The sequence below is a fragment of the Schistocerca gregaria genome, chromosome 1, assembly GCF_023897955.1.
Source record: "Schistocerca gregaria isolate iqSchGreg1 chromosome 1, iqSchGreg1.2, whole genome shotgun sequence".
Lineage (NCBI taxonomy): Eukaryota > Metazoa > Arthropoda > Insecta > Orthoptera > Acrididae > Schistocerca > Schistocerca gregaria.
The window spans coordinates 362534827-362557963 of record NC_064920.1 but is presented as its reverse complement, the minus strand read 5'-3'; the positions used below and the strand labels follow the sequence as shown (position 1 = coordinate 362557963).

The following is a 23137-nucleotide window of genomic DNA, read 5'->3' as shown; positions in this document are numbered from 1 at the left end:
CCCCTACCACAAACGGATGTCATTCACACCCACATATAATTCAACGGATTATTACTATTGCCTTTCTTGCGTATTGGTGTTAGCTGTGATGCTTTTTATATCATAGGTACGGATATATCGTAAGACAAACGGCCCTTAAGTTGTTTAGTCATGCCTTTTATGTGCCTGTCGACATATAGTGTTTTGAATGCTAGCGTCCATTTACCAAGGAAAGTACTGAAGACGTAAGGGCCCTCATGCGGAAATCCCACGACTTCGATGATCGCACGAAGATGAATGAGAAAACGATCGCTTCACCTTTCCGCGAAGGCAAACCGCAGACGCTGAGAGTGAATGCCAACAAATCGTGCGGGATCACTACGTTAAGATATGATGTGAATAAGAACAAAGAAATTTAAATTGCTACGACGTAGGAAAGTAGTTGCCTTTAATGCCGTTCGCTACATTGCGGAAATACACCAAAATTAGGTCAGAAATAGTACACTATCTGGTCAAAAGTATCTGGACACAAATGTTTAATGCAGAACTGATCACTAGATGCCACGAGAGGCCGGTCCGCCAGTATGAAAGGAAGCTGGGAGTACAGTGTTGTCAGCAGAGAGGCAGTGACAAGAGAATGGGTCGGTCTGAAGATGGTGATGATGTCTGGTTTGTGGGCTGCGTGGTTATCATCGCCGTACAAATACCCAACCTTTGCTCCGTCCAATATCACCACTTTCATGAATGATGATGAAATGATGAGGACAACACAAACACCCAGTCATCTCGAGGCAGGTGAAAATACCTGACCCCGCCGGGAATCGAACCCGGGCCCCGTGCACGGGAAGCGAGATCAGTGACTTCGAACGTGAAGTAGCCACTGGATGTGACCTGAATAACAGATCCATCAGGGACATTTCAACTCTTCTAAAGCTTCCCAAATCGACTCTTAGTAATGTGGTTGTGAAGCGGAAACTCGAAGGAACAACCACAGCCAAACCAAGACCAGGTAGACTTCTTGCAGTGATGGATAAGTACTTTCGAGCGTTACTACAGATGACTGTAAAACAGTCGCATGGAAACAGAGGAAGGAGTCACTCGTGAGTTCCAAAGTGCTACCAGCAATGCTGCTAACCAAGTAGCTTTACTTAGCAATTTTAAAAGAATGACTACATATCTGTAGTTAACGATAAGCGGCGTTTCAAGGGGTGCGAACAGCAAGGGCACTGGACAGTGGATGACTGGAAACGAGTCACTGGGTGTGATGAATTACACTGTATGCTTTGGGAATGCGAAGGAAGAGTTTCGACTTAGCGAATGCCTGGAAAGTGTTACCAGCCATACTGTGTACTGCCAGCACAGAGGAGTACAGAGGAAGTGCTGTTACAGTACGGGGATATTTTGCGTGGTTGGTGTACGGCCCCCTTATTCCACTTAAGCGTTGTGTACTGCATACAGCAGAGACACAAGAAAGGAATATTAATGTTTAACATCCTGATAATAGCTACATCATTTGAGACGGAATACAAGTTCTGAATAAGAAAAGACGGAGAAGGAAATAGGTGGAGTCCTTTCAAAACAGCTATTCCGGCATTTCCCGTAAGCGATTTAGAAAAATCACGGGAAAGATAAACCAGGATGCCTGGACACGGTTTTTAACAGTCGGCTTTCCGAATGTTAGTTCAGTCTGCTAACCACTGCCCTGTCTTGCTCACTGGTAGAGAATTAGTTCGGAGATGATGATTGTTTCAAGTGACAATGCAACCTGTCACAAAGCAGCTTCTGTATGCTAATGATTTGTGGAGAACCATATTTCTGAAACAGACTGCCTTACCCAGAGTCCCGACCTGAATTCAGTGGCGGATCTTTGAGACAATTTTGAACGTCTTCTCTTTGGAGTCCAGCGTCGAATATCACTTGCTTCTGTGATCTCGGCTCCTGTGGAAGAATGGGCTGCCATTCCTCCACAGACATTCAGACATCTAATTTAACGTGCCCACATAGAGTTTCAATCGTCATAAAGGTGACAGGTGGATACATCCCAAATTAGTGACCATTAATGAGTCTTCACAAATTTTCTATCAGGTAGTATGTGCATGGAGCGCACATTGTTTCTGAAATCCGGGTGCAAAGGCTACAAGTCCAGATTTTTCTGTTGGTGACTGAGGACAGTGTACTGAAGAACACTGCATTAGTACATACATCATTTGCAGACTAATAATTACAGCTATTACAAGACTTATGTTTTTAGGTTGGTTGGTACCTCCAAGCATGTGTGGCAAGGGCAACTCGTTAGTGCTTATTTGAAGTGTGGGCACAAGTACACAAAATGGTTACGCTTCACTGCAGAAGTAGTCCACCAATAGCTGTAGCTAAGAACATGCAGGAAACATAAGTAGTGGGATGATGGCTTTACTGGTGCAGTTTTGATGTCAAATTGATATCAAATTAATTATACAAATTAATTAAATTTATCAATTAATATTACCCCCACCCCTACCACCATATGACGTAATGAGTTTTCTCCAGGTGGCACGTGCGTAGAGACCCTCCCCCCTCCTCTACCCTATCCTCCCACCCATACGTGTCCTATTGGGGAAGTTACGAAGTTTTGGCATGAATAAAAAAAAGATGGAAGTTTCATGAATAACGGAAATTTCTATGTCTCAGTGCTTTTATGACGTTCCACAGCTTCCTCAACCCGGGAATTGACTGGAAATTCAAAATGACGGTGCCCTTTCTGGACTCGAACCTCACTTCTACTGGGCCGAAAGCCCAAGTTCACCCCCCCCCCCCCCCCACACTGGGAAACTGTCCAGATGCATTAGCGGAAGGTTAGGTTCGTACACTTTATTTATTTTGGATGGGAAACTGAAGTAAATATTGGTCCTAATTACATAGTAACCATAAAGATCAGACCTAATTACACATGTACATGCGTAACGCTACACAAGGAGCCCCCAAAATCACATTATATCTCAAAAACTGACGATGTCATACAACTGCTTTTATCCTGCTCGGAAAAAAACTCACAATACTAGTGCAAACGTACTCAAACCCCTACACAGGATGATCCCTGCAACTACAAAAAATGGTTCAAATGGCTCTGAGCACTATGGGACTTAACTTCTAAGGTCATCAGTCTCCTACAACTCAGAACTACTTAAACCGAACTAACCTAAGGACAGAACACACATCCACACCCGAGGCAGGATTAGAACCTGTTACCGTAGCAGTCGCGCGGTTTCAGACTGTAGCGCCTAGAACCGCTCGGCCACTGTGGCCGGCCCTTCAACTACAAGGTAAGCGGGAAGGAGGATGGAGGGGAAGGTACTATCACTGTTTGTGGCAGGAAATCTGTACAACTGACAATGTGTTGGTCTTGCACAGGTAGGAATATAATACGGCTGTGTCTACCTCTGTTTGACGTCAGAGTTCGTTAGAGACACCTCCGGCTGTACTGCTCCACAATCACCCTGCAGCCCCACAGCTCGAAATTCGGCAGGGCCGATACATGCTATTACAACTGATGGAAAATACTTCACTGTTCTAACTACAGATCGAAACTGTCGTGAAAAAAAAACAGCAGTCATAAACAAAGTGTCATAATGCAACACATGTACTGAGCATTGAGAAAATCATCGTAATAGTACAACTACCATAAAAACCGGCTCCAAAAGACCACGACACTGGAGAGGGGGGCAGTTACACATGTTCTATCCTGTACAGATAGGAAATAAAACCAGCTTAGAATCAGTCTTACCCAACCCCCCCCCCCCCCCCCCCCTGCCACGCATCGCCCCTCATCTCTCCATCTCCTCACTATAAGTATAGATGCACGCCTGTTTATCCTGCCAGTAATGGTCCACAAAGACATCCGTCTGGTGGCAGTGACATACAGTCTCTGGTCTGTGGAAGTCAGTCACAGATGGACAAAAAGAGCAGGATGCTTCCTGAAATCTGTTAAACGTACTTCTCGGAGAGACTCCCCCAACCCCCCTCCCCATGTAACAACAATGAAAGTCCATAAAACATTCAACACTGTTTCAAACGTCCGCTTCTTGGCAAACAGGTAGCTGCTACGACCTATGCATGCAGCTGTACAATCCACCCCAGCAGCCAGTGCCTTCGAGCACCCTCTCCAGCAGAGCACGAGGCAGTCCAGGTGGTTAGTGCCACCAGTGTCTACGAAAGCTACACCTATACAACAGGCCACGACGCCAGCGGGCCACAGAACAAACTCACAGAAATGACAGCTACCCCGAACAATGGCAGCTCTGGGAGCCTATGAGACATGCCCCCACGCAGTCTGCATCCTACTCCACAAGCGCTCACCATTTTTCAGGGGAAGACATTTCATGCATTGTCTGCATTTAAGGTGAATGCATATCTTACATGCGTGTATCTATTAAAAAATCTCAGCTGTGACAATAACAAATATCCTGTTTCCACAATAACAGGCGCAGTCCATTTTCTTTTAGTTTTATGAGAAAAATCAGTAGAGCTTGAGAGCACTCATCATATTCAAGTTATAAACTACCGTGCAAGAGGATAATACCTTCTGCTCATCTGATTGAATTATCAATATAAGACGACATCTATATAGTCATTCCTTCATGTTCGACTGCAGGGCACAATTCACATCTCTCTCTCTCTGTATCCCATTACTTTTTGACATCCAACGACGTGGAAAAGAAAGCTTCAGCATTGCCACCGACTACAGGTAACCAAACTGCAGAGGTTGGAGCTCTATAGCGATACTTCTGTGAAGAAGCGGGAACGCTCTCGTCCCCTGTCTGTACCGGAAAATGGGTAGATGTTGATGAGTCGTATATCAAGAATTGTCACTGCTTTCCCCGCGCCGACGGTAGGTACAATACAACCTTTGCTGCGATGCTGCTACCAGCTTCGGAGGCCGATATGCTTGTCTTCGTTCCGTCATATGCGTATCGGCCATGGGCACTTGCGACATCTGTTGTTGTACTGATCCGCCGTGTGGTTCCGACCTGTCCGCCTTCGTCGGTTATACACTCTTGGAAATTGAAATAAGAACACCGTGAATTCATTGTACCAGGAAGGGGAAACTTTATTGACACATTCCTGGGGTCAGATACATCACATGATCACAATGAACGAGCCACAGGCACATAGACACAGGCAACAGAGCATGCACAATGTCGGCACTAGTACAGTGTATATCCACCTTTCATAGCAATGCAGGCTGCTATTCTCCCATGGAGACTATTGTTGAGATGCTGGATGTAGTCCTGTGGAACGGCTTGCCATGCCATTTCCACCTGGCGCCTCAGTTGGACCAGCGTTCGTGCTGGACGTGCAGACCGCGTGAGACGACGCTTCATCCAGTCCCAAACATGCTCAATGGGGGACAGATCCGGAGATCTTGCTGGCCAGGGTAGTTGACTTACACCTTCTAGAGCACGTTGGGTGGCACGGGATACATGCGGACGTGCATTGTCCTGTTGGAACAGCAAGTTCCCTTGCCGGTCTAGGAATGGTAGAACGATGGGTTCGATGACGGTTTGGATGTACCGTGCACTATTCAGTGTCCCCTCGACATTCACCAGAGGTGTACGGCCAGTGTAGGAGATAGCTCCCCACACTATGATGCCGGGTGTTGGCCTTGTGTGCCTTGGTCGTATGCAGTCCTGATTGTGGCGCTCACCTGCACGGCGCCAAACACGCATACGACCATCATTGGCACCAAGGCAGAAGCGACTCTCATCGCTGAAGACGACACGTCTCCATTCGTCCCTCCATTCACGCCTGTCGCGACACCACTGGAGGCGGGCTGCACGATGTTGGGGCGTGAGAGGAAGACGGCCTAACGGTGTGCGGGACCGTAGCCCAGCTTCATGGAGACGGTTGCGAATGCTCCTCGCCGATACCCCAGGAGCCACAGTGTCCCTAATTTGCTGGGAAGTGGCGGTGCGGTCCCGTACGGCACTGCGTAGGATCCTACGGTCTTGGCGTGCATCCGTGCGTCGCTGCGGACCGGTCCCAGGTCGACGGGCACGTGCACCTTCCGACGACCACTGGCGACAACATCGATGTACTCCGGAGACCTCACGCCCCACGTGTTGAGCAATTCGGCGGTACGTCCACCCGGCCTCCCGCATGCCCACTATACGCCCTCGCTCAAAGTCCGTCAACTGCACATACGGTTCACGTCCACGCTGTCGCGGCATGCTACCAGTGTTAAAGACTGCGATGGGGCTCCGTACGCCACGGCAAACTGGCTGACACTGACGGCGGCGGTGCACAAATGCTGCGCAGCTAGCGCCATCCGACGGCCAACACCGCGGTTCCTGGTGTGTCCGCTGTGCCATGCGTGTGATCATTGCTTGTACAGCCCTCTCGCAGTGTCCGGAGCAAGTATGGTGGGTCTGACACACCGGTGTCAATGTGTTCTTTTTTCCATTTCCAGGAGTGTATTTCTAACATTAGAGGGGCGTCGCCCCCGCCGTGTCGCCTGTTGCGACCTCGTGGGTCCTCTTCACAATCATCAGCCCAGCCTCCCTGGAATACGTTTGCCGTAAACCGAGGCTTTCCAACCCCGTTCCTCCGCGTCGCGTCTTCCGCTACCTTGGATTGACAGCGGACAGCTGATAGCTGTGCGCTGTCGAACTTTCCAGGTCGCTCTTGACGAATACTGCTGTTGAGACTGTGGTGTTCCGTGTGTGAAGCCTCGGTACTGTCTGTAAGATGACCTCTTCCAAGGTCAGTTCTTGATCCTCGCCCTGCGCATGAATTACGCAGTCATTCGACGGGGTGAGACCGTTTATTGTGCCGTTTCGGGATCGTTGCTTATGTGTGAGTGTTTCTCTATCCGACTGTGGGCGAATGTGTCTGTCGCCACTGCAGTCTGAGGCGAAAACAGGCGTTGGCACTATTCGACTGTCGATGACCACTTTCCTTCCCGGTCCCTGTAATGTAGGTATCGGTCGGTGCTACTCGGCTGGGGGCGTTGCCGCCAGCACCATGCTCATGTCGTCATCTGCCGTCGGCTTTTCTACGAGACTCTGCACCTGCTGCGTGAACCCACTGTTCAGTGAGGCGTCTCTCCAGAACACGTTTCCTTATGTGAGAGGGAGGGATGTCTTCGTAGGTGTTACTACAGCCTCACCTGTTGGTACTTATACAGTTCTCCGTTGGACACACGCCGAGCGGGCGCAGCCTTCCTGACCACAACTGGAGCAAGTTTCCGGCTAACCATTGCAAGTGACTCGCTCTGCAGCTTCCAATTGTGAGATAAGACGGCACATGTTTTGCTAACTCGATCGCTATTTGTCGCACACAATTAAGTACCGGGTAAGTGGTAAAGGTTGTCCGTTTTTCTGCTATGTGGGTGATTGCCCTACCATAGGATTGTAACGCGGAAATCACGATGTCAGCCGGAACCTCAAATGCTAGCTCAGATACTCTGACATTTCTTAATCCAAGCTTCGCGTGATCAATACGACGTGGCGTCAGAATATTTAAATTTAAGTCCATCTTTGCGGTCGCGTACGATCTTGTCAGAAAGTGTGCCACTGATCAGTTAGACGCATATCACGCTCCTGGATTCCAATTGTACCTTATGGCTCAATTTTAATTTCTTCGCGTATAAATCGTTCCTCTTTATATGCCTTCGAACGCACAAATTCATTATTGAAGCTGATCTTGATGATAGGCTGTCGTTACGAATGAGCCATTCTAGATGGAAAGTGCAAGCACTAGCAAAGGCTATAATGAAGTAAGCAACCGCGTGCGCGCGAAGCTCCGCCGCAGGGACGGAAGTAGATATCCGAGTCGCACGATAGCGGAAGGCAGACTGTTGTACGCATGTCCAAAGGAACACTGCGTAGTAATACGGAATAACACAGGCCTTGCAATATCGTATTTACCCACCGACACCCGGCAAGCGACTTTCAAGTAAAATGTCTCACCTGTACGGGAACATACATATTGGATGTACGAGTACGGGTTGTAGACGTACGGCTGACGACATATTGAAGCCTGAGTCTCACCGTGAGTCGTGCTCGGACAGCCTAATGATAAGGCAATTCCTCGTGATAAGCGGGAAATCCGAGTTAGATTCCCGGTCCGGCACAAATTTTCACTGTCATCATTCCATTATAAAGTTTATGGTTGTCCGTAGCCGCAATTCCGAATACATTTCACGTATTTCGTAATCGCCACACTGCCTGTTCCTATGTACATGCATGCATGCATGCATGCCCGAAGGAACATTGCATCGTAATTCGAAATAATACAGATGCTGTCATTGCCTGTATAGTGCTTCTATTGTTGCACCGATTGTAGGTAAATGACTCTCAGAGGTTTTAGTATGTATCAAAACTAGAAAAAATGTCCAGGAAATATGTCCTCTAAATTGCATACTTTAAGAGCTACGAGCATCTCTTCAATAGAAGACGCGTGTTTCACATAATGGTACATGAAAGAGTGCTCATACCTCTTTAGGAATGTGATTCAGAGCCCACGTTCACAAAGCATTTTTTTTCTTATTTTGCCCCATACAACGATTTCTGAAAGTGGTCTATCAAAAATGTGCAAATGTGTGTGAAATATTATGGGATTTAACTGCTAAGGTCATCAGCCCCGAAGCTTACACACTACTTAACATGAAGTTTCCTAAGGACAAACACACACAGCCATGCCAGAGGGAGGACTCGAACCTCCTGCTGGATCAGCCGCACAGTCCATGACCGCAGCGCCCTAGACCGCTCGCCTAATCCCGCGCGGTAGTGGTCTATCCTGTAGTCCTGGCAACAACAATACCGGTACATGTATCCCACTGTTAGAGGCATCAATTATTTTCGCTTATAACTAGCGACTCGGTCGTTATTATTGTACTTATTATTGTATTATTAGATGTACTGAGTATTAAATAGAAATTAGCGTATTATCAGTTAACCTTCCACGTAATTTAATTGTGTATTCGCCCACAGTTTACATTATTCATATATTCCCGACCACTAAGCGAATAGCCTCACTGAAATGTGCTTTCGTCCAATAGGGAGATCAATTCGAATAACAGCATAACGTAAACGTCTGACAATAGTTTACAAATACATTTCACCAAGAGGATAGGTATACCCACAGAAGTAATACTACATTCCTAAAACGCAAATTTAGTTAATAATTTTCCGGGGAAAATTCGATGTAAATGGAAATTATTCTTATAGCCCCGCTGTACCCTATTAAGCGAAACTGAGTTGAGCAGTGTATGTGGTAGGTTTTGTATTCCAGTGTGCATGGCGTGAATATAAGCTGTTTCTTCTGAAAACGTCGTTTTATGCACCGTTTATAATAATAAAATGGCAGGGAACTACTTATTGGTAGTTAAAAGGCTTTTCGTAGTCGATGTTTTCCGTTCTATAATTACCATCCTATGAGAATATACCGTTTCAGTTATATTACAGTATGATGATTTAGCAGAAGCGCGTCGTTCCTGGTACAGTTTGTCATAGTTAAATGTCAAATAATGGCGTTTGCAGCTCCCGCCTTTATACATTGGATACCGTATAATTTAGTTCCCCCTGTAGTGGTGAAACTGTTCAATCGTTGACAGTGGTGTAAACTATAATAACAAAAATGGCAGGTTCATATTTAGCTATTTACAATTTTTTTCACCTTTTGTTTTCTAGCATTTTTATTAATTTAATAGAAGTATTATCTGCAACAGTCGATGTTATTTATTATAAGTAATATATTTGCTGCAATTCTTTCTGCGTAGACCAATGACTGAAACGCTTCCCCAGCGGCTAGAAATATTAAAGTAACTGCCAGTCTATGTCAGAGTTACATCCTGGAAGGTAATGCTATTTGGAACTTTGTGAAAAGATAAATACCTACTTAGTATTTATAAATTGCCTCATGTTTTTTATCTTTCTGTTAAATATCTTTCTCAGTGATGGTGAGTAGTTTAGAGAAAATCTCCTCTTTCATTTGAAAGAAACTACGAAACGAATCTCGAGCTTGAAAGCTGTGTGACAAAGTACCTTACTTCAAAGCGATGTAGTCAATACAAAATAGAGAACATGGATGTTACAGATGCGCAAACTGACATTAGACGCTGCACTTTAACTATATTTAATTTCAAACGATGGAGATTCTACTGAGTTACGAATAACTTCTAACAGTATGAATCTCAGATCATTGCTAAGGACGCGTAGTGTTTCTCTACTAGCAATCCATTCACAAGACCAGAATCTTGTTCGTACTCGCAGTTCTTCCAACGTACCTCGACGATCGCTAACAGAGTTAAGGGAACCTGTAACCTCCCCCTCACTTATCGACCTTAATGGCAGTGAAAAATAAAACATCGAGCACCTAATGCAAATTTGGGAAAAGCAATCGTCACCGATGTTAATTTGTCGATAAAGAGGGAGGAAAGGGTTACATCTAAATGAAAGGCAAAATGCAAATGAAATTGGTGGAATTAGTTTTGAGAAAAGGGTAAAATTAATAAAGAAAGTAAATGTGCGGTCGTTACGTTAACAATTAATTGGCGTTAATTGGATATTTGAGATTTGGGGAAAATTATGGTCGTCAGTCCTATGGACAACTACCATAATAACTGAAAATGAAAGATTAATGCACATATAATTAGCACTAAAAGCGTGGAAACTGAAGATTGACACGTGTTGTGTGAAAACTGAATGTTTGTCAGAAGTAATAAATTTCGCTACACTCTGACTTAATTTAGCAAAAGAATTAATAAAACCGGAAAATTGAAAGTTAATTTAGTGACTGAAATTAATAGTGAACTTTGTTTCTGAAGCACTAAGAAATTAAATAAAAAAAGGTTAGTCTTCAATCATTTAAAAAGCTACTTGAATCTACGCAATTTAGAAATAAGAGATTCAACTTTGAACCTGAATTAATTGTTTCTGAACAATTAACAATAGTAAAATTTAGTACGTACCAAGCCGAGCTGCGGTCACATGTAAGCTAAAATATGGTAACAAAACTCGCGCTCTTAATATGTGCTTGTGTAATCTAAATATTGTAGCCAGTTATGAATACTTTAATTGAACCTTGAAATTAAGACAGTGAAATGGAATTATATTTCTTTAATGCTGGCGTTTGAATTCCCACGACACTCCGGTTCATTCCGGAAAAGGAAGGGACCCTGCTTGGTAATGCAATTGGGACAATGAGCAACAAAGGTTCGTGCTATGTTGCTGTACTTTAGTGAGAAAAATTTAACAGTTTGATAAACTGAGGTCTGCCGTAGAGTTCTAAAACTTTACGTGCTTCCAGTCTTCCTTGTTGGCTGATTGAAGGTTTGAAGTCGTCGATCGAGGAGGTGGCGACAGTCACTCACGGTCGGCCGGCGCTGTTGCAGAAGCTGGATTTTGGTGCGCCTTCTTCTCGATACGGTCACCAGGCGAAACGGGCTCTTGATGAGCGCCAGCTAACGCTTCCCGTCCGCGACACCGTGTCAGAGCACAATTACATGCTGCCAAACCCCGAAAGCGCGGCAGCTCGCGGGAGCGTCACACAACACACCTGCTCCACCGCCCTATTCCAACCGAGGCCCGCGCTCCATGCGGCAGAGTTAACACTACCAAAGATCCTAAACACTTTAGTTCTCCTCACGTCCTATCGATGTAATCGTGCGATAGCATAGTTTTCCCTAGGCCAGACCCAGCGTAAAATACAAATAATACTGTATTTACAAAATAAGCCAATTATACATATATATATATATATATATATATATATATATATATATATATATATATATATATACAAACAGTAAAACAATTACAATATATAAAGACACAGAAATGTCATATCTTCAGGTAACAAAATAAGGAAAAAATTTATAGTACAATAGATGGAAATAGGAGGATATGCATTTCCGGCTTTACAAACCATTTTATGTGAGTCCATTTTCGTAAAGAAATTGTGTGGTTAGTGTGCTAGAGGCAGCCGACAACTGCTATTTGAGAGTGCTATGGTCGCAAATCGCGTTTTGTGAGATGTAGCAAGTCGTTTCAGAGCGTGTTTCAACCGCGACGGACAAGACGTCTGGCGTGCGTACAACGTGGGGACGGCTTTAGCAAACATGTGCAGTATCGCTCGACGCGGGGATAAGCTGTTTCGAATCCTGCTGGTGCCAAATTTTCACTTGCACTTCGGCCGGCAAGAGGAGGAAAGGTGGCTCCTGATCACCTGTCATTGACCCAATGTCCTCTATCACATTCCGAAATTCCAAACCTCTCTGCAGTATGTCATGAAGTGACGCCATGTGATATTGTTGATGGTGATTCGTCCACCGGATGGGGACGTTAAATTTGCCACTCCCCTCGGCGCTAGTCGAGAGGAGTAGGCTAAATGCCTGCACCGAGTTTCGTCCTCTCCCATTTGCCAATCCATAACTACATTACACAATACATGCACTCGCCGCAGCCTTCCACACGAGACAGATACACAACTGACACTTCATAACAGGTCGGAAGAAAGCAATGAATAACCATCTCCACTAGACCCATTCCCAGGACGGTGATGCAGGATTCCTGTGTCTGCTCCATTAAGCTCATTCACCGAGTAAGTAAATTTGTGTTAAATCGTGTATTTGCCAAGGCATTCAGTATGGTTGTGCCTTGGTTAATAGTTAACGATGCGGTACCGCGCCCAACGCCTTTCTGAAATCCAGGAAGACGGACTCTACGCGTCGTCTGCAATATGTCGTGTATGCATGAAGGACGCCGCGTTTCACAGGAACTGTGTACATATTTTGAATAATTTGTCTTTCGAAGACTTCCAGACTACGTGTTAAACGCGTAGGGCGACCTACTCCCGACCTCTACGTTGCTAGTTCCGTGAGAGAAACAGGAAGCTACGGACCGATCGCGTTAACTAGCGGCGAGTCGAGCTTCCACTTAAGTGAATGCAGCATCATTTGCATACAGAGAGATTCTGTGCGGCAGATAGTGCTACTCGCTCCTACACGATAGCAATTCCTTGACAGAATCAAGGACCAGAAGCTGTTTGCGCCGTGCCAGACATACGTGGAGTATTATGGACGTCGTCCAACACCATTGTATCAACAATGACGTAAATCGGAAGATGTAACATTTTAGGCAGTTTCAATGTTGCAAAAGGAGTATTCGTTCTTTAATTTTAATTTCGTGTATCAATCCCCTTATTTCGGTAGTCTTACGAGTGTGGATCAAAAAGTAATTCTCTGTCTGTCATATAAAATTTTAATACTGAAGATATAACAGCTGAACTGTTACAGATAGTAGTTCAACTGTCCTCTGCACATCCGTGTGGGGTAGCTGCGTGGTCTGAGGCGTCTTGTCACGTTCCGTGCGGCTCTCCCCGTCGATGGTTTGAATCCTCCCTCGGACACGGGTGTGTGTGTTGTCCATAGTTTAAGTCAGATTAAGTAGTTTGTAGGCTTAGCGACCGATGACCTCAGCAGTTTGGTCCCAAAAGACCTTACCAGAAATTTCCACCACAAAACACAATCGTTCAACATAGACCTCATTCATTTGTATACATTTGCATCATCGTTCAACCGAGGCATCAAATCCAATTTACTAGAAGATATTTTCAGCTTCTAGACCTTAATTACACAGCAGTACCTATCGCTATAAGTTAACAGCAGTTAACTAAATGATTTTTTTGTTTCTTTTCTGGTGGGTATAAAGTATCCCCCTCCCCCCTTGGTAGTGCACATTGTGTAAAAAGCGTTGGCATTGCTACTGCAAACAGCTAGAAGCGAATAGCAAGCCATTCGTCAGCAAACGAAGAGTGTAATGCCAAATTTTGTAAGTTGCATGTTTTCGCAAAAAGCTTTTTCATTGCTGTTGTATTCTCAGTACTCTGTTGCATGTTACCAAACTTGTTTAAAATGCAAAATCATAGGAAAATGTTCCAAAAATCTATTAGTTGGTGGTGCTTGGTCTGTGTGCGAAGCACCTCTTCCTTCTGGAGCTCGAAGTGCCTTGCGTGAAAGACTCCTGCATTTAACCTTGGATGGTTTGAGTTTCTGGGCTTCGATTTCATTTGATTTGAAAGATGCTGTTGGAACATTGTCAATGCAGGGGTGTAAGAGCTCCAAATGCAGTATGATCTAAGTGTCTCATACTCATTCGTCACAAAAAGCTATTAACTGTTCTTAATGTGAATAAGAGGAAAGACCATGGCTGACGTATGTCGTTCTCATGGAACACCAGCTATGTCCGTCACTTACAAAACCGGAAAACTTGATGGAGATGTTGCCATTTCTTAGTTAGCAGCACAGGAAGTTCTGTGCAACATCTGAACCATAAATGTAGTTCGTGAAAGAAACAGAAGTCAATTCTGAAAGATTTTTTCTTGAATTTAATTTTTCTATTCTCTTGTAGAAAATATAAAAAAATGTTACCACAAATAAAGAGCGGTGTCTAAGTATTAATGATGCTTGAAACATAAACTTTTTTATCGCCACTTGGAACCAATCAGTTCCCTAGTTACCGCCTAGAGCGTTCTTAATAAATTGATTTATTTTCTAATATGTGTCTTTATCTTTGTGCGTGAATGAAGTGAGCAGCAAATTCTGTGATATCAAAATTGGTCCAGTGAAAGTGTCAGAAAAAAAGCCTGTACCTTGCAAAAGGTGGGGTAGAAGATTTTATTTTTTAACTCGTTCATAGTGTTGGAAAAGTTAGGAAACCAAGTTTTGCCAACAAAATTTCTCTCGGGAAAACTTTCTGCAGTCAAAAAACTTCGAAAATTTCGGACTTTTTTCAGTTTTTTCAAAATATCTCAGTTTCATTTGCTCCTATCGCTTTAACGTCTATTTTCGTTTTTAAAGAGCACAAAATTCTCTACTAATTTGCTTTTTACCATTTTTTTCTACTGCCAGTATCTAAGGCGCTACAGGGAGTCAAAAAATACCAATTTTTCAAATTTCGATTGTAGTGGCAAGATACCTTATTTTTGGACACTGTTATTTCAGTTTATATTTGCGTAGTACAAACATATTACTCATCATGTTATTCATTGGAATTTACCGTCTCACTCTGCCGCACGGCCAGGACAAACAGCATCATATTCAGTAACTACGAACACATTCACGTCGGATTGCGTGAAGTTTATTTATGTTACAATATGTAATACGATTGCATGCAGGTGCCGTACATTTTCTACAGTTGATTGACGTAAATGATCAGTTATAAGAAAAAGTATGTAGGAATTGTTCTTTAGCGGACGAAAGCGTATTTATTCTTTGGCGGGTGGAAGGCGATTATCTCTGGTGATTGTTCACAGCGCGCTGACAGCTATTAGCACAGAACAATAAGGGTCCTAAGTTTGGAGTCGCTTCCATTCAGTGTATAGTGTGATGCTGAAAATGAGTATGTCTGAAATGAATTTGTGTTTCATTTGTGAAAAAAATGTGGTGAGTGGTGGACACAAAGTGAAAAAGAAGCCGGCCGGTGTGGCCGTGCGGTTCTAGGCGCTTCAGTCCGGTAACGCGTGACCGCTACGGTAGCAGGTTCGAATCCTGCCTCCGGCATGGATGTGTGTGATGTCCTTAGGTTAGTGATGTTTAAGTAGTTCTAAGTTCTAGGGGACTGATGACCATAGATGTTAAGTTCCATAGTGCTCAGAGCCATTTGAACCATTTGTGAAAAAGAAAGGACTGATTGTAGTGCTAAACGCAGGGAGTCTGCCCACACCCGTTTTTTGAAAACGCTCAGCGAAGTGATGTTGCATGAAGCATGCTACAAGAAGTACATTAATGAGAGAATGATAGCATCTAGCCTTCGACATCCTCAGGAACCAACAGGCGTGCTACGTCGGCCGCAGGAAAAAGGTCAGTTCAATTTTAAAGAGAAATGCTTCTGATTTGCAAAAGGGAATTCAGATGACTTTTTAACCAAGCAGTTAAGATTGCCATATGCCAAACGAAATTTTGTTTACAAAGTAATGAAATTGGAATTGCAACCGACAGCATTAGAACAGGCTAAACGACATGGTGATGAATTTGGACAACAAGTGATAGAGCGGATTCAAAATGTAAATGATTTGGTTGCTGCAGATGGGTGATACCACAGATTTTGTTAAAGAAAATTCTTTCACCGTGTTTCAGCTAATGGACAGAATCGAGGTTACCGACCTGTAACACAAGTAGATGGAGGCATGGAGGCTATATTTGCCTACCTTGAAACCAATACGGAAGAACGTCAGTTTTCTATGGACGATAAACAGCTTCAAAGCCAGGTACAAGAAGATGCTGACGTTATGATTGTAACATCTGCCATTTCAAGAATCAAAGATTTTGGAAGTGTTGTCACTGTAGGAGAAGATGTTGACCTGCTTTTGCTCATGACTGGTTTGGGACAAGGCACTGAAAACTTTCTTTTCTTAAAGCCAGGAAGAGGAAATGCAGAAGACAAGTGGTTTTCCACTGTATCTTACAAGTCTGACAGTGAATATATTATGTTGACTCACGCCTTTAGCGGATGTCATGCAACATCCGCTTTTTTTGGTGAAGGAAAAATTAAGTGCTGCAATATTGTTGCGAAAAATGAACACCTAACCTCAGCGCTTTACACGTTCAATAAACCACATGTTACCCGTGAAGAAACAATAGCAGCAGGAGAACACGTTACTGTTGTTGCCTTCAGTCCTGAGACTGGTTTGATGCAGCTCTCCATGCTACTCTATCGTGTGCAAGCTTCTTCATCTCCCAGTACCTACTGCAACCTACATCCTTCTGAATCTGCTTAGTGTATTCATCTCTTGGTCTCCCTCTACGATTTTTACCCTCCACGGTACCCTCCAATACTAAATTGGTGATCCCTTGATGCCTCAGAACATGTCCTACCAGCCGATCCCTTCTTCTGGTCTAGTTGTGCCACAAACTTCTCTTCTCCCCTATCCTATTCAATACTTCTATCGCATTGTATAGTGGAGGTGTCAGCAGTTCCCACACACTAGACCATTTGCGGTACCAGCTATTCGCCAAGTCTGCCACAAAAAGCAAACTGAATCTTGCAAGGTTGCCACCTACACAAGATGCTGGACAACATCATTCGTTGCGGACTTACCAACAAGTCCAAAGTGGGATGGGAAACTGGAAACCTCCTGCGAAATGGGGCTGGAATCACAGTGTCCACGGTCCAATATTCGTTGTAATGAGCCAAGATCCAGCACCTGAAGTACTTCTTCACGTTGTTTCACGCTCATGCAAGCTAAACTGTGGCGGAGCGTGCTCCTGCAGAAAAGCTGGTTTGGAACGTTCTTCAATTTGCATGAAATGTATTGGGGTCAACTGTGAAAACGGGCCAAAATTTTTATATGAAGACAGTGAAGAAGATGTTATGGAGGATGTTGAGAAAAACCGTTGACGAAATCAACGAACTTGCTGAGGCTGACTCGCTGTTTAAAGAAGAGGTCAATCTGGGATCAACTCTATGTACAGACCCTGAATCCGTAACTCCAGGTATTTCTGGTGACACTGAGGAAACTGGCCCATCAAAACGTTGGAAGCGATGCTCATACCTGTCTCAAGTGCGCTAAAGTGCGATATTACAAGTATTACACGCCCAGAACTGCAACATTTTTAGTAACTGACAATGCAATTTAATTGTAATAAAGCTACTTATTTTTAATGCCGACTGCGTGGCCTTTATACACAAGAATAATTACATACCTAATTAGGTTGCCTATTGCACTAATAATAGTTCGGTTTCCTGAGACAATTTATTTTGTGTGTGTGTATGTCTCTTAAGGATGTATTTTTATATTTATAGTTTTACAAATACCAGGGGTGAGGTGGCCCATAGTGAACTTCAGGTAATGACGTAAGAATCACAATAGTTGGGTGCCCAGTAATCCTCATGTTGCATACAGAGAAACTGAATACCTGAAAGTGAGGTGGTAAATTCCAACATATAGCATGATGTATAATGTATTTATATTACACAAACAGAAACTGAAAAAATAGTGTTCAGAAATAAGGTATCTTGCCACTATACACGAAATTTGAAAAATTGGTATTTTTTTGACCCGCTGTAGCGCCTTAGAAACTGGGAGTACAAAAAAAAGGTAAGAATCAAATTTGTAGAGAATTTTGTGCTCTTTAAAAAAGAAAATAGACGTTAAAGCGATAGGTGCAAATGAAACTGAGATATTTTGAAAAACTGAAAAAGTCCGAAATTTTTTGACTGCAGAAAGTTTTCCCAAGAGAATTTTTGTTGACAAAACTTAGTTTTGTAATCTTTCCAACAATATGAACGAGTTAAAAAAATAAAATCTTCTACCCCTCCTTTTGCAAGGTATATCTGCAAATTTGACTGGACTAAATATCTTGCCCATCTTTTGGAAACCAGTAAGTTGCGTACAAAAAAAGATCCTCTGTTTTTTGATGCTTCTGACAAAGGTGAGATTTAGCAATTAAAAACTTCTTCATTTTCACTCCACTAAAGTAATAACATGCTGAATTCTCTAATCAAACTCACCTGGCCTATATATCTGCTGCTCTTATAACAAAAAGTCGGTATGTGGTAACATAATTATTAAGATACTAGTTATGATAACAGGTTTTATTGAAGACTAAAGCGAAATTCATAATCGATGGTAAACTCTCTACCACGCTGAAAACAGAAAGAATAGAAAAATTTTGTTTAAATATATATTTGCTCGAGGATGTAAATGCACACAAATACATCAAACATTATTTAAAGGGCAGTGCATTGCGGCTTTTTACTATGTCCTTTGTTTTATTTTTTTATTTTAAGGTCCAAATAACATTCTAAATTATTTTCTTCCTGAACATTTGACTTTTTCACTGCTCAAACAATTTTCACTAAAAAACGTTTTTATCTTTTTACATTCTTATTTATGGAGACTGTAGCCTTTTTCTTTTTCCAGGTATCGTGAAATCTAAATAGCTTATGCTTTCTTTTGTCGGAGAACACTCGTAGGAAAAAGACCTAGTCCCCATGCGGGGTATGTTGCTTGTCACGGAAACGCACCAAACATTAAAATAAAGATTAAAAAGATTAAAAAGAGACAAAAGCACAACTTCTGTTTTAATAAGTGATCGAGGCGACAATTGCTTAACTTCCAATGTCAGCAACAATGCTGTCGTCCGTTGTTTTTCCTCAGTTTTCGACATACGAAAGATTATTTAAATTCTTTACTCGGCACAATCAGTGAGTCACTGATCTCATCGCCTCACTTCTGACGTGGTCAGCGGCTAATTCACACGCTGGTGTGTGACGCGCACCCACCGTGAACAGTCGAGCGTGACCAGACAGTTGCTCAAGTAAAACGAGATGTAGTCAGATCTTCACTTTCAAGTTTAGCTTTTTACACACAGTTTTAAAGCAGTTACTGCGACCGACAGCTCGATCCTTAAAACAAAATAAAATGAGATTTTCAACAAGGTATGGAACAGACGTAAGTTCTTTAGTTCGTATCAGGCACACGACGAAATGATCTTACACATAACTGTCCATCAAGTTCATTGGGGTCACAGTTCAGTTCGAGTTAGTGGCTATCTACTTATCTTTAGTGATAGGTTGCGTTTATTATGAGTCATATGTTCTGAGTCATTAGCTTTGTGAGAACTGCTCATACAGACAGCAACACTGTAATACTGTACGTCGTTATGGCATTCACATTTTGTTGGAAGGTGTTTCTCATGGAACAGCTTTCCCTTTCTTAGCGTTTGCTCCAAAGCAGCATCTCAAAGGGCTTTCTATTTTAATGTCTTTGAGGTACCACGTTGCTGCTGTCAGCCACGTTTGCCATATACAGCGATTTTCCGAGAAACAGCGTGCGAAACACCTGACTGGGATCTACTGCAATGTGCACCAGTACGATACAATGAAAATTATGTATTACCGCCACTGTAGGACAACGTGAATCGTCCAAAATAGGACAAAATATGCCATATAGTGATTTTCATGGCCAGGTTTCTGTAGGGCAAGTTCTTTTTAAATTGAAGCGTTTCGTTTTCGGTAGAGCAACTTCTGCGTAGTTTCAAAATGCTAGATAGAATTCTGCAATGTGCCAGAAAACTGTTGTTCATCAATTAGCAGTAATTTGTTGATAACAAAATACTAACTGAATATAAAAATTGGACATAATTTAGGAAAATTATTTGGAAGGAAACTAATGAAACAAAAATCCATTTGTTAACAGTTATATATTTTCAAACTCACTGAGAGACAAAATTCATACATGAGTATCACAAAATGACAATAGTTAATTAATCATCAAATGGAATCACTGCGTAAGAATAAACGATTTACTTGACTCTTACACCCAACTGACGCAATAAAAAATTCACATTTTCTGTCAACTTAGAGTCAGGTACACTGAACAGTTAGAAAATTGCGTGGAAATGTAATGTAGTATAATAGATCACAGATGGATGTCTGTACAATTTGGCAGAACACTATGTTCATACACTGCGACATGCTAGAATTCTGCATGATTATCTGTGTGCAGATGCGAACAGAGTTGCGTGTCAGGGGTGGCTCCCGTGGTATCCCTTGACGCCCTTGCGGCCATGGGCATCTCTGCCCGTACCACTTCCTGAGCTCGCGCTGGAGCTGGCCTTGCTGCCTGAAGACGCACCAGAGCCTGTTCCAGCGCTGGCGTCGCTGCCTGCAGAGCTGCCGGAGCTGGCTTTGGAGCCTCCAGAACTGCCGCCAGAGCCACCAAGTGCATCAGCAGAGCTTCCAGAAGAGGATCCAGCCGAACTTCCCGCTGAAGAGCCGGTTCCCGACTGTCCTGCTCCACCACCGACTAAGGAACCAGAGTCTAAGCCAGCACTGCCACCTTGTCCAGAGGAGCCAGAGGCGTGACCTCCGTGCCCAGAGCCAACAGCAGCACCTCCAGCATGATTGCCTCCACCAACAGCACTACTTCCAACACCAGAACTTCCACCATAACCTCCAGCACCTCCACTTGATATACCACCACTCACATCAGGCCCAGAAGCTCCAGAACCTCCTCCAATGGAACCTGTATCAAAGTTACCAGCACCACCACCAGAGCTTCCTACTCCACCATGGCTACCTGCTCCATTATGACCCAGAAAACCACCAGCCCCACCAGCACCATGTCCTAAATTGCCAGAACCAGCACCAGATACTCCACCCAGGCCACTAGCTCCAGAGGAACCTCCACTAGAGCTTCCAGAGTAACCTCCTTGGCTTCCAACAGCACTACCAGCTCCACCAGTTCCCACACCATGACCAGCCCCCCCAGGACCACCATGTCCCACAGCACCTCCTGTGCCACCATTACCGAAGGCGCCGCCAGTTCCAGTGGAACCTCCTTGAGATGCACCAAAACCTCCTGAACCACCTGCACCAGCACTGCCAGCACCACTTTGTCCAATGCTGCCAGATCCTGGTCCACCTGCAATACCACCAATGCCTCCATAACCTCCTGTAGCACCACCAGATGAGCTACCTGCACCAAAGCCAGCAGACCCAGTTTGGGCTCCCTGGCCAGCTGCTCCACTTCCATGTCCACTGGAAGTTGACCCAGTTCCACTAACACCTCCAGCACCACCTACACCACCATACCCTCCAGATATACCTGAACCACCAGCAGCTCCACCAGATGAACTACCTGCACCAAAGCCTGCAGACCCAGTTTGGGCTCCATGACCAGCTGCTCCATTTCCATGTCCACTGGAAGTTGACCCAGTTCCACCAATACCTCCAATGCCACCTGCACCACCATGCCCTCCAGATATCCCTGAGCCAAACCCACCAGATGGTGCACCAACACTACCTCCAATGCCTCCAGTTCCAGTTCCTCTTCCAACATTTCCGGATCCAGAAGAACCATAGCCTCCTGTACCTGATCCACCACTGCCAAAAGTACCAGAAACAGTTCCTCCAGGTCCAAAACCTCCAGCGCCACTTCCACCTGAACCACTAGCTACATTTCCATGTCCACCAAACCCAATTCCTCCTGTTCCAGAGCCACCTCCTATACCACTTGCTCCAGCACTACCATGACCAGTCCCACCAGGCTGGGATCCAGCACTGCCTCCAGTGGCTGCTGCACCACCTGTGGCACCTCCAAGGCCTCCTGTTCCTGATGATCCCACTCCAGTGATTCCACCATACCCACCAGCTGCTCCACCTCCTGTACCACTTGACCCACTGCCCACATTGCCAGATGTAGATCCAGAGGTAGACCCAGAGCTGCTGCCACCTGTAGGAACAGTGGTACAGTTACATTGTAAATTGAAATGGAATAAAAACGTTCTAACTTAAATTATTTAAATGTTTATTGGTTTTTTTGAAATATAATCATTAAATTTTCTGTTATAGAATGTTTGCTACTTGAAATAAAATTCAGAAAGTAAACTGAAACATAAATAAAAAGATGGCTCTGAGCACTATGAGACTTAACGTCTGAGGTCATCAGTCGCCTAGAACTTAGAACTAATTAAACCCAACTAACCTAACATCCATGCATGAGGCAGAATTCGAGCCTAGCGACTGTGATTACTCCTTAATTCACAATTAAATGTCTAGGAGAGAGTTCATAGACCCACCTTAAAACTACTTCTCTACCTTTCCACTCTCTAACAGTGAGTGGGAAAAACGAACACTTAAATCTTTCTGTGTGAGCTCTGATTATTCTTGTTGTAGTTGTTATTGTTGTGGTTTTCAGTGCTGAGGCTGGTTAGATGCAGCTCTCCATGCTACTCTATCCTGTGCAAGCTTCTTCATCTCCCAGTATTTACTGCAACCTACATCCTTCTGAATCTGCTTGTGTATTAATCTCTTGGTCTCCCTCTACGATTTTTACCCTCCACGCTGCCGTCCAGTGCTAAATGTGTGATCCCCTGATGCCTCAGAACATGTCCTACCAACCGGTTCCTTCTTCTTGTCACGTTGTGCCACAAACTCCTCTTCTCCCCAATTCTATTCAATACCTCCTCATTAGGTACGTGATCTACCCATCTAATCTTCAGCATTCTTCTGTAGCACCACATTTCCAAAGCTTCTATGCTCTTCTTGTCCAAACTATTTATCGTCCATGTTTCACTTCCATACATAGCTACACTTCATATAAATACTTTCAGAAACGACTTCCTCACAATTAAATCTATACTCGATTTTAACAAATTTCCCTTATTCAGAAACGC

The 23137-nt window shown here is 43.8% G+C and overlaps 1 protein-coding gene across 7 annotated transcripts in view; it reads right to left on the bottom strand.

Annotated features, from left to right (window-relative positions):
- LOC126346425 (uncharacterized) overlaps positions 1 to 23137 on the bottom strand; it is an 80928-nt gene that overhangs the window by 39300 nt on the left and 18491 nt on the right. Inside the window, exons 4-5 of one of the 7 annotated variants that reach the window (XM_050002192.1) lie at positions 21601 to 22194; positions 20145 to 21438 (exon numbers count right to left, since the gene is read on the bottom strand). The exons of 1 other annotated variant lie outside the window; for it this stretch is intronic. In XM_050002192.1, coding sequence (XP_049858149.1) covers positions 20486 to 21438; positions 21601 to 22194 — 1547 coding nt within the window. In that variant the 3' untranslated portion in view covers positions 20145 to 20485. Of the gene's footprint in view, positions 1 to 20144; positions 22195 to 23137 lie in introns of those variants that run through there. 5 more of the 7 variants (XM_050002191.1, XM_050002189.1, XM_050002187.1 and 2 more) reach the window with 5 other exon arrangements.